General features: G+C 50.1%; 1 protein-coding gene across 1 annotated transcript; it reads right to left on the bottom strand.

Annotated features, from left to right (window-relative positions):
- Positions 1-427: 427 nt before the first annotated feature.
- Positions 428-905, bottom strand: LOC129528509 (LYR motif-containing protein 2-like). Its single transcript, XM_055369077.2, has one exon. It carries the CDS (start codon positions 903-905, stop codon positions 639-641), a length of 267 nt encoding a protein of 88 aa, XP_055225052.1. The 3' UTR covers positions 428-638.
- Between the last annotated feature and the right edge of the window lie 10,822 nt (positions 906-11,727).

An 11,727-nucleotide genomic window follows, 5' to 3' on the forward strand; every position in this document is an offset into this window, starting at 1 on the left:
TGAAGTGATATCTCATAGTTTTTTGTTTGCTTGTTCGTTGTTGTTGTTGTTGTTGTTTGGAGACAGTCTCTGTCATCCAGGCTGGAGTGCAGTAGGCACCATCTCAGCTCACTGCAACCTCCACTTCCTGGGTTCAAGTGATTCTCCTGCCTCAGCCTCCCCAGTAGCTGAGGCTACAGGCATGCACCACCACACCTGGTTAATTTTTGCATTTTTAGTAGAGATGAGGTTTCACCATGTTGGCCAGGCTGGTCTCTAACTCCTGACCTCAAATGATCCACCTACCTTGGCCTCCTAAAGTACTGGGATTACAAACGTGAGCCATTGTGCCCGGCCTCATAGTAGTTTTGATTTACACTTCCCTAATGATTGTGTCCAGCATCTTTTCATGTGCGAACTGGCCATTTGTTAGTGGTTTTTGCTTCTTTTAAAAACTGCTGAGCCATCCATAAACATTTTCAAAATGCAGGGTATGTTTTTCAGTGTTAAGGCAACTGTTTTGATGTGTTTTTCTTTGCTCTCTATCACCAAATACTGTACATACAAATAGTAAGACTGGGCTTTGTGTTGTCCATTGTTAATCCTAAATGCAACAAAACACATGGAGACTTTGAAAATCCTTCAGAATAATGCTATAGTTAAGATTTTGCTAAAGCAAGTGTTTTTTCTAACTCCTTGAGCTGCATATTGCCTTGAGTAATCATCATCCGAATTGTATCCTCTTCGGTGGCACTTTTGTTTCTTTTGAATTCTTCCCTTGCCCAATCCTTCAGGTATTTGCGATCAGAATCATTTGGAACTTGGTGAATTGTTTGGAAAATCCTTCCGTAGAGGAGAAGAACTTGTTGCCTTCTGATGAACTGCTTTAACATTAGTGTTGCTGGGGGTAAGCGGGAAGCGGCCATGTCTGCCAGCAGTCCGCCGGAGCCTCAGCTGGTCTTTTTCCTTCTCTCCTTCTCCATTCCTTACCCTATCTGTCCCTCTCCCCTCATCCATCTCTTCATCTCACCATAACCCTTTTTTTTTTGAAACGGAGTTTCGCTCAGGCTGGAGTGCAATGGCGTGATCTCAGCTCACTGCAACCTCCACCTCCCTGGTTCAAGCAATTCTCCTGCCTCACCCTCCAGAGTAGCTGGAGTAGCTGGGATTACAGGTGCACGCCACCACGCCTGGCTAATTTTTGTGTCCTTAGTAGAGATGGGGTTTTACCATGTTGGCCAGGCTAGTCTCAAACTCCTGACCTCAGATGATCCACTTGCCTCGGCCTTCCTAAATGCTGGGATTACAGGCGTGAGCCACTGTGCCTGGCCTTCACCGTAACTTTGGTGTATCTTTCCCTCTCCCACATTTACTCTCTATGCCGATTTCTGTCCCCACCTCCCTATATCTGTCTTTCCTTTCTCTGTCCCCTCTTTTCTCCACCCAGCACCGCCATACTTAGGCCTCTGTATGATCAGTGGCACCAGGTCAGGCTGGAGCCAGTACTAATGGGTACATCTGTGTGCAGACCCAGGGTGGGTGCTGAGGGCCAGGGCCAGACCCAGGCACCTAGGACTATAAATGCCCCTGCAATGTGGTTGGCCTCAGCCCTGCTCTGGCAGGTGACCCCCCAGGCCCTGGGCTCTGAGGCTGAGCCCTTCTCTGAGGTCTCCCTTGTGCCCCCTACTGCCCCTGCAGTGGGAGGCCTGGAGGGAAGGCTGGCAGGAGGAACCACACTAACCAGTCTATCTCCCTCTACCCCCAGCTGTGCCTCGGTGCCTTGGGTTTCCTACAGGGTGAGTGCCCCAGAAGGAACACAGAAAGCTGGTGAGTTGGTCTGGATTTGCAGCAGAGTGTGGGATAGGGAGGGGCTGGTTGTGCTGGCTCAGGTTGGGAGGCTGTCTGGCATGGCTCTGTGACAGGGGATTGGCCACAGTGGAACTTCTTGGGACAGGGCCCTGGCCAGCTGGACAAGGGGCTATTTGGGCAGACTGTGTGCCAGGAGATTGGCAAAACTTGTTCTGAGGAGGCTGGGTGGACCTTTTGGGGACAGATGGTGCAAAAGAAGCAAGTTTAAGCTAATATTGATATAGCTGACTTCATGCCATGGCTTTGACATCAAGCTCCCCATCGTTCTGTGAAGTGTGCACCAATACCCCCTTTACAGACACAGCAGCTGAAGCCCCAAGAAAGGAGGTGACTTGCCCAAGTTCACTTGGCTAGAAAGTGGCCGAGTCGGCTGGGCAAGGTGGCTCACGCCTGTAAGTAATCCCAGCACTTTGGGAGGCCAAGGTGGGAGGATCGCGTGAGCCTGGGAGACCAGCTTGGGCAACAGATTGAGTCTCCTCTCTAAAACAGAAAAAGAAAAGGAAGGAAGGGAGGGAGAGAGGGAGGGAGAGAAGGAGGGAGGGAGAGAGGGAGAGAAAGTGGCAGAGTCAGAATTAGAATCTGACGCATTTAGCTTCCAAATCCACCGGATTATTCTTGACTGCCTCCTCTGGGCTCCTGGTTCCCTCAAGCCCGACGGACGTCTGTGTTTTATGTTTCCAGGGCTGCCGCTTCATCACGGCTTTCTCGGAAAACGGGGGCGCTGAGAAGCCCAACTTCCAGCTATATATGTCGCCACCGCCCACAGGGCCCCCGACGGCGATGCTGGTGACAGAGCTCCCTGCGTGGGCGCCACTCTCCCCGTGCTCCCCGCGCCTGCAGCCAGGCACGACGGTGTGGGTGTGCCCGCCCGGGGCAGAGGAGCTGCAGGGCTCGCGGCAGGCGGCGCTGTGCAAGCAGCGACGTCGCGGCCCGAGGAAGTGGAGGCGGTGAACGCGCGTGGGCGCGCCTCCCGGGACACGGCGCTGGCTCTGCGGCGCTACCTGCTGGGCACTCCCTACTCGATGGTGACGCCGTCGCTGCCGCCCGGCGACCGGCACAAGGAGTTTGCGGTGGTGGCGGGCGCTGGGCCCACGCTCTTGAGGCGCCTCAAGCCCCCTAAGCCTGTTCTGCTGGACCGCGTAGGCCACCCTGCCCGCTGGCCCCATCTATTGAGCCTTGAAGGCTTCCAGAGGTGCTGCAGTTGCAGAGAGCAGGAGACCTATCCGGCACCCGCGTCGTGGCCGCCCATCCTGTCGCGCTGCTGGCTGGCCTCAGTTGTCTGCAAGCGAGAAGCAAGGCCTGTGGCCACGCGTTTGGACGACCACCACCCCAGGATCGCTGGAGTGGTCTCCACACGGTGCCCCACTTTGCCCCAGAGCGTCCCGGGCGCCGAGACTGCGTGTTCCTGGAGGCTAGTGTCCCGGGTAACCTGTGCTCCTGGTGCTGCGACGACGACCGGGCGTGCGTGGGCTCTGCGCCCTGGCACGGTGCTGCACTCTGTGGTGGACCAGTGCACCCTCTGGCTTTGCGCTCTTCGGCTGGCGTGCAGGTGTTTTCCCCCCCCGAGGCCGCCGCGGCCCGCGGGGGTTGACACCTACGATCCCTCCTTCGCGCTTATGCCCTGGTGGGCGCGTTCAGCTGCAGCTTCGCAAGCATGGCGCAGCCAAACTTTTCCAATGTGGAATTTGCACCTGCCCCGGTGCTCCTGGACTGCCTGCTGGGCCCGAGCCGCGTCATGAGCAGCATTCTGACCAAAGGCTGGTCCCGGCTCAGGGCTTCGCCTGGACTGAGGTGGCCTAGGGGCGCAGGTGCAGGGCAGTGCAAGACCTGGAGAGGAGTGGGGCGCCCATGGGCATGTTTAGCTTTGGCATCGCCCAAGGCGCAGGCTTCGGGACCCAGGCCGTAGGGCAGCTGGCGGCAGATGAGCAGCCCTGAGGGCCCAAGGGTTTGGGGAGGTAAACTGGCAATGGGATTCGTGGATATTAGGATTGGAGAAAATCATAACACTACATTCCATTGCTTATATAACAAGAGAGGTAGTTTTTTTTGTTTTTGTTTTTGTTATTGTTTGGTGGTTTGTTGTTGTTGTTGTTGTTGCTTGTTTTGGTTTGGTTTTGCTTTGCACCCCACCCGACCCTCAATTTTTGTATTTTTACTAGAGACTGGGTATCAGCATGTTGGCCAGGCTGGTCTTGAGCTCCTGACCTTAGGTGATCCACCCGCCTCGGCTTCCCAAAGAGCTGGGATTACAGGCCTGAGTCACTGCGCCCGGCCCAGAGAGGTAGTTTTAAAATACAAGTCTGTCCCTCCTCCACTCAAAATCTCCTTGGCAATTATCCCATCTCCCAGCAAAAGCAGTCCTTACAGTGGTTTAAGAGTTCCTACATGATGTTCCCAGCACACTGCTCATCTCATCTCTCTCCCCTGCCTCACTGTACTCCAGCCACACTGGTTGCCTTACTTTCTTCTTCCTACCCCAGGGCCTTTGCACTGGCTGTCCCCATGATATCCCTGTGGATCACTCTCTCACCTCCTTCAAGCCTTTGCTCAAATGTCACCTCCTCACTGAGGCCAACCTGACTGCCCAATTTAAAATTGCAATCCCCAGGCCAGACATGGTGGTTCACGCCTGTAATCCCACCACTGTGGGATGCCGAGGTGGGTGAATCACTTGACAAGGTCAGGTGTTCAAGACCAGCCCGGTCAACATGGAGAAACCTCATCTCTACCAAAAAATATAAAAATTAGCCAGGCGTGGTGGCACGTGCCTGTAATCCCAGCTACTCGGGAGGCTGAGGCAGAAGAATCACTTGAACCTGGGAGGCAGAGGTTGCAGTGAGCAGAGATGGTGCCACTGCATTCCAGCCTAGGCGACAGAATGAGACTCTGTCTCAAAAATAAAATAAAATTGTAATACCCCACCCCCAACATTACCTAGCCCTTTCCCAGAATTTTTTCACAGAATATATCACTTTCTGTATAATTACTTTTTCTATTATCTGTCTACAACACATACATTCCTTAAGGGCAATGATTTTTTTTAACCGTTTAATAACCTTAAAAAAAAAAAAAAAACTGAGGCAGAGTCTCCCTATGTTGCCCAGGCTGATTTTGAACTCCTGGGCTCAAGGGATCCTCCCGCCTCAGCCCTGCAAAGTGCTGGAATTTCAGGTGTGAGCCACCGTGTTTGGCCTGTTGTCAAGTTTTTGTTTGTTTGTTTGTTGTTATTTTGTGATGGAGTTTTGCTTTTGTTGCTCAGGCTGGAGTGCAATGGCATAATCTCGGCTCACTGCAACCTAAGCCTCCCAGGTTCAAGCAATTCTCCAGCCTCAGCCCCCCAAGTAGCTGGGGTTACAGGCATGCGTCACCATGCCTGGCTAATTTTTTGTATTTAGTAGAGACGGGGCTACACCATGTTAGTCAGGCTAGTCTCGAACTCCTAACCTCAGGTGATCCACCTGCCTCGGCCTCCCAAAGTGCTGGGATTACAGGCGTGAGCCACTGTGCCCGGCCTGGCATGTTGTAAGTTTTAAGATACACAGTTAACTGAACAATTTAAAGTTTCCAACCTGAATGAATTTTCACATATGTTCATCTGTGTAACCCTCACTTAAATGAAGCTATTAGAACACTTCTATCACCCCACACAGCTTCATGAGGTCAGATTCTTACAAAAAGATTTTGTGCACTATTAAATCTCCAGCACCTGTGACAGTGCCCAGCTCTCAGCAAACATTTGTGGAAGGAATAGTAATGGTTGTAATTTGTTAAATGTGCACCACATCATATGCCAGGCACTGGGCTAATAGAGGAAATTATTGCCCAAGGTCATACCTTTTTATTACAGTGTAAAATGTGAACAGTGGGGTGGGAGAAGGGATAAAATAATAATAGCTAGTACTGAGTGCATAACTCTGTGCATTATTTTCTTTTTACCTTCCCGCTTGTCTTTGAGGTTGACTGTCTAATAATATTGTGGGTTTTTTTGTTCTTTTTTTTTTTTTTTTTCTGAGAAGGAGTCTCCCTCTGTCACCCAGGCTGGAGTGCAGTGGCACTATCTCGGCTCACTGCAACCTCAGCCTCCCAGGTTCAAGCGATTCTCCCGCCTCAGCCTCCCGAGTAGCTGGGATTACAGGTGCATGCCACTACGCCCGGCTAATTTTTTTAGTTTTAGTATAAACAGGGTTTTGCCATGTTAACCAGGCTGGTCTCGAACTCCTGACCTCAGGTGATCCACCCACCTTGGCCTCCCAAAGTGCTGGAATTACAGGCATGAGCCACTGCTCCTGGCCTGTTTTTTGTTTTTGTTTTTTCTTTTCTTTTTTAAGACAGAGTCTCACTTTCTTACCTAGGCTGGAGTGCAGTGGCATGATCTAGGCTTACTGCAACCTCCGTCTCCCAGGTTCAAGCGATTCTTGTGCCTCAGCCTCCTGAGTAGCTGGGATTACAGACACGCAGCACCACCACACCTGGCTAATATTTTTGTTTTTTGTTTTTTTTTTAGTAGAGACAGGGTTTCACCACGTTGGCCAGGCTGGTCTCGAACTTCTGACCTCAGATGATCTGTCCACCTCAGCCTCCCAAAGTGCTGGGATTATAGGTGTGAGCCACTGTGCCCGGCCAATTTATTTTGTTTTGTTTGAGACAGGGTCCTTTTCTTTCACCCAGGCTGCTGTGCAGTGGCGCAACCGTGGTTCACTACAGCCTTGACCTCTGGGCTGAAATGATCCTCTAGCCTCAGCCTCCCAAGTACCTGGGACTACAGGCGTGCACCACCATGCCTAGCTAATTTTTATTTTTTGTACAGACAGGGTCTTGCTATGTTGCCTGGGCTGGCCTCAAATTCCTAGGATCAAGCAATTCACCTGCCTCAGCCTCCCAGACTGTTGGGATTACAAGTGAAAACCACCACCCTCAGCCTATAATAATATTGTAACGATTGCTTTTCCCTGGGGAGAGGGGCCGAGACCAGAGCTCAAGTCTCTTGCCAAGCTCACACAGCTAGAAAGTGGCCGCATCTGGATTTGAACCCAGGTCTGTCTGTGTCCACAGTGCAAGCTTTTAACCACCTTTTTGGTTGTGGGGGGTTTTGTTTTGTTTTGTGTTTTGTACCACCTTGCAAAGACTTATAAAGTAGTCTAGACTTATGTGCTAAGTGGCAAGTTCTTTTATAAATAATGTACATACATTATATAATGTTCTCTTTACAGTCATCCTGGAGATGGGTCTTTTTGTTATCCTCATTTCATAGAGAAGACAGTTGAAGGTTTAAGCCATGAAATCACTGCCCAAGGCCACACCTGAACAGATGTCAGCTTTGAACCCCAAGCCTGCTTGGGCTGCCGGGAAACAGGCGTGTTGTCTCAGAGGGCGCCGCGCTCAGCGAAGACTCAGCGAGACTGGACGCTGACCACGGTTCTGAACACACTGTGCTGCGGGACCTGGGCTTTTCCTGTAACCCTGAAATCCCATTCAACCTCTTCAGGTCCTGAGAAACAACGGGAGACCAGGGAGATGAGAGAAAAGTGAGGGAATGCTCAGAGAGAGAGGCTGGGTTTCTTAGAAATGAAGACAAGGACTTCAATTCATTTATTTATAACAACTCAGAGCTGGACTCTGGAGCCAAGAGTCCTGGATGCAAATCCTGCTCCAAGCTGTGTGATTCTGCATAAGTCACTTCATTTCTCTGACTATCTACTTCCCCTCTATTAAAGGTGGATAATAGTATGAACATCATAAGGTTGTTGTGGCATTTTAAATTAAATTATTTATTATTCCTATTATTATTTAATAGAAATAGAGATGGGGTCTTGCTATGTTGCCAGGCTGGTCTCAAACTCCTGGGCTTAAGCAATCCACCCACCTTGACCTACCAACACACTTGGATTACAGGCATGAGCCACTGCACCTGGCTCTAATTTTTTATGTTTATTTATTTTTTATTATTATTATTTTTGATATGGAGTCTCACTCTGTCGCCCAGGCTGTAGTGCAGTCGCGCAACCTCGGCTCACTGCAGCCTCCGCCTCCCAGGTTCAAGCAATCTTTCCACTTCAGCTTCTCTAGTAGCTGGAACTACAGGTGCCTGCCATCACTCCTGGCTAATTTTTGTATTCTCAGTAGGGATGGGGTTTCATCATATTGGCCAGGCTGGTCTTGAACTCCTGACCTCAAGTAACCCACCTGCCTCAGCCTCCCAAAGTGCTGGGATCACAGGCATGAGCAACCGCTCCTGGCCTTATTTTTATTTATTTATTTATTTATTTATTTATTTATTTATTTATTTATTTATTTTGAGATGGAGTTTCATTCTTGTTGCCCAGGCTGGAGTGCAATGGCAAGATCTTGGCTCACTACACCTCCACCTCCCGGGTTCAAGTGATTCTCCTGACTCAGCCTCCCAAGTAGCTGGGACTACAGGCACAGGCCAGCACACCCATCTAATTTTTGTATTTTTAGTAGAAATGGGGTTTCCCCATGTTAGCCAGGATGGTCTTGAACTCCTGACCTCAGGTGATCCGCCCACCTCGGCCTCCTAGAGTGCGGGGATTATAGGCATGAGCCACCACACCCAGCCTTTTTTTTTTTAATTAAAAAAAAAAAGTAGAGATGGGGCCTCACCATCTTGCCCAGGCTGGTCTCGAACTCCTGGGCTTGAGTGATCCTCCTGTCTTGACCTCAGGAAGTGCTGGGAGTACAGGCGTGAGCCACTGCACCCTGCCAGCGTTTTTTAAATGACTTCATAGAACACTGTCTGGCATGCAGTAAATATTTGCCAGTATTACTTTGCAACAATTTTTTTTCATTTTCTTCAGGCTAGGCCTGTTCTAGGCACTGCAGATGCAACAGTGAACAACACAGACAACATCCCTGCCCTCAGGGAGCTGACACTCTAGCTCAGTCCATACGAAAACTCTATGTTCCATCTTTTTTTTTTCTATATTCCATTGTGATAGAAAATATGCAAAGTTCTACAGAACACAAGATTATTCTTAAAAGTTCACTTTGGGGTCAGGCGTGGCGGCTCATGCCTGTCATCCCAGCACTTTGGGAGGCCGAGGTGGGCAGATCACCGGAGGTCAGAGTTCGAGACCAACCTGAGCAACATGGCAAAACCTCATTTCTACTAAAAATACAAAAATCAGCCAGGTGTGGTGGTGCATGTCTGTAATCCCAGCTACTTAGGAGGCTGAGGCATGAGAATCTCTTGAACCCGGGAGGTGGAGTCTGCAGTGAGCTGAGATCACACCACTGCACTCCAGCCTGGGTGACAGAGTGAGACTCTGTCTCAAAAAAAAAAAAAAAGTTCACTTTGTAGGTGGCTAGCTTCGTGCACTGATAGCAATGAATAAATAACATTCCTTCCTGGGAAGAAGGAAGGAATATATGTCTCCAGTTCCCCACAGCATACACACATGCGCACGCACACACGCACACACACACACACACACACACACTCTCACATCCTACCCTCAAGTCTGCTTAATGTGGCAAGTTGAAGTCCTTGATGGCCAGAATCAATGCACGGTACATTTGCACTGGCATAGAGATGCTCACATAATTGAATCTGGCTGTCTTCAGATGCAGCCTGTGCTCTCGAGCTCCCTGCAGACCTATTCTACACCCAGGCTGTGCTGATCATTTTGTCCCTCAGTCCCACTCTTTTCTTTCTGCTGATACATAAAGACCCAGTTTATTTTAAATTGGGAACACTGATAGCTTCTGAATGTTGAGTTTCCAGTGCCAGGGACCCTGGAGGCCCGGGGTATGAAGGCAGGTCGGGGATGAGGCTAAATTCCAGGATCCAATTATATTGCATCCTTCCCTCATCTCATCTCTAAATATTCCAACTGAGGAGGAAGTGAGCCCTTTCATAGAGTCCCATCCCCTCCTAGAGTCTTCCCTGGTGATGCCACTCCAGTTCCAAGTCTCCTGTGAGGGCCATACATGCTCTGATGGGACCACATGTCAGCTTGTGAAGCACAGACTTAAGTGTGTGGCTGGGCACAGTGGCTCACACTTGTAATCCCAGCACTTTGGAAGGCAGAGATGGGTGGATCACTTAAGCTCAGGAGTTGGAGACCACCATGGGCAAAATGGCAAAACCCTGACTCTACAAGAAATACAAAAATTAGCCAGGTGGCATGCACCTGTAGTCCCAGCTACTTAGGAGGCTGAGGTGGGAAGATGGCTTGAGTCCAGGAGGTGGAGATTGCAGTGAGCTGAGATCGCACCACTGCACCTCAGCCTGGGCAACAGAGCCAGACCCTGCCTCAAAATAAAAAAGAAAAAGAAAAAAGAAAAAAACAAAAAAGTAATTTAAAATCTAAATAAATAAATAAATGAAAAAAGTCTAAATGTGTGCCCACCACTCAGGTCACATGTGAGTCTGAGACGTCATCCAGTTCCAAGATGGCAGGACTCCAAAACACCGTCCATCTTCAGCTCTAAGACCATAGCAGTGGCTGCATCAGGACCAAACAACACACCTGAAGCTGAGCCAAGGCTTGTGCCTGTGCTCCTGGGGGGACCTGAGCCTGAACCTGTGGCCGTGGCTCATCTGAGGCTTGCACAAGTGACCGTAAATGAACCCTGCCCTGAACCTGTAGCTGCAGCCGCACCAGTGCCTCGACTTGTGACTGTGAAAGAACCACTTCCTACAACTCTGGCTGTGGCTGAACGAGCACCTATACCACCTACCAAACCCATAGCTAACCGTTGTCTACAACCATGTCCAAAACCAAGACAGTATCTGTGTCTGGGTCAGAACTGTCTCATGGCCAAGCTGGGGCTCAAGGTGGTGACAGTGACTAAACCAAGCTTAAAGACTCTGGCTGTGGCAAAATTAGGACTTGTCTGTAGCAAAGGACAAGGGGCCATCACAGGTGCTACCACCTGAGCCTCTGGGCTACCATATATCTAGACTTTTTTTCTTTTTTTTTGAGAAGGAGTTTTGCTCTTGTTGCCCAGGCTGGAGTGCAATGGCACCATCTTGGCTCATTGCAACCTCTACCTCCCGGGTAGAGGTTCAAGCTTGAAGGTTCTACCTTCAAGCGATTCTCCTGCCTCAGCCTCCTGAGTAGCTGGGATTACAGGCATGTGCCATTACACCAGGCTAATTTTGTATTTTTAGTAGAGATGGGGTTTCTCCATGTTGGTCAGGCTGGTCTTGAACTCCCAACCTCAGGTGATCTGCCCACCTCAGCCTTCCAAAGTGCTGGGATTACAGGCATGAGCCACCGCACCCGGCCTGATTTTTTTTTTTTTTTAAAGACAGGGTCGGGCCTGGCGCAGTGGCTCATGTCTGTAATCCCAGCGCTTTGGGAGGCCGAGGTGGGCAGATCACAAGGTTAGGAGTTTGAGACCAGCCTGGCCAATAATGGTGAAACCCTGTTTCTACTAAAAATACAAAAAAAATTAGCCAGGCATGGTGGCGGGTCCCTGTAATCCCAGCTACTTGGGAGGCTGAGGCAAGAGAATTGCTTGAATTCGGGAGGCGGAGGTTGCAGTGAGCCGAGATTGCACCACTGCACTCCAGCCTGGGCGACAGAGCAAGACTCCATCTAAAAAAAAAAAAAAAAAAAGACAGGGTCTTGCTGTCACCCACACTGGAGTTCAATGTCACAGTCTCAGCTCCCTGCAGCCTCTGCCTCCCAAGCTCAAGCAATTCGCTTGCCTCAACCTCCCGAGTACCTGGGATTACAGGTGTGCACCACCACGCCTGGCTAATTTCTGTATTTTTAGAGACGGGGTGTCACCATGTTGGCCAGGCTGGTCCAAACTCCTGGCCTCAAGCGATCTGCTCACCTCAGCCTCCTAAAGTGTCGGGATCACAGACGTGAGCCATCGTGCCTGGCCAGTATACATCTAGATTTTCAA

Source organism: Gorilla gorilla, chromosome 20, assembly GCF_029281585.2.
Source record: "Gorilla gorilla gorilla isolate KB3781 chromosome 20, NHGRI_mGorGor1-v2.1_pri, whole genome shotgun sequence".
NCBI classification, from domain to species: domain Eukaryota; kingdom Metazoa; phylum Chordata; class Mammalia; order Primates; family Hominidae; genus Gorilla; species Gorilla gorilla.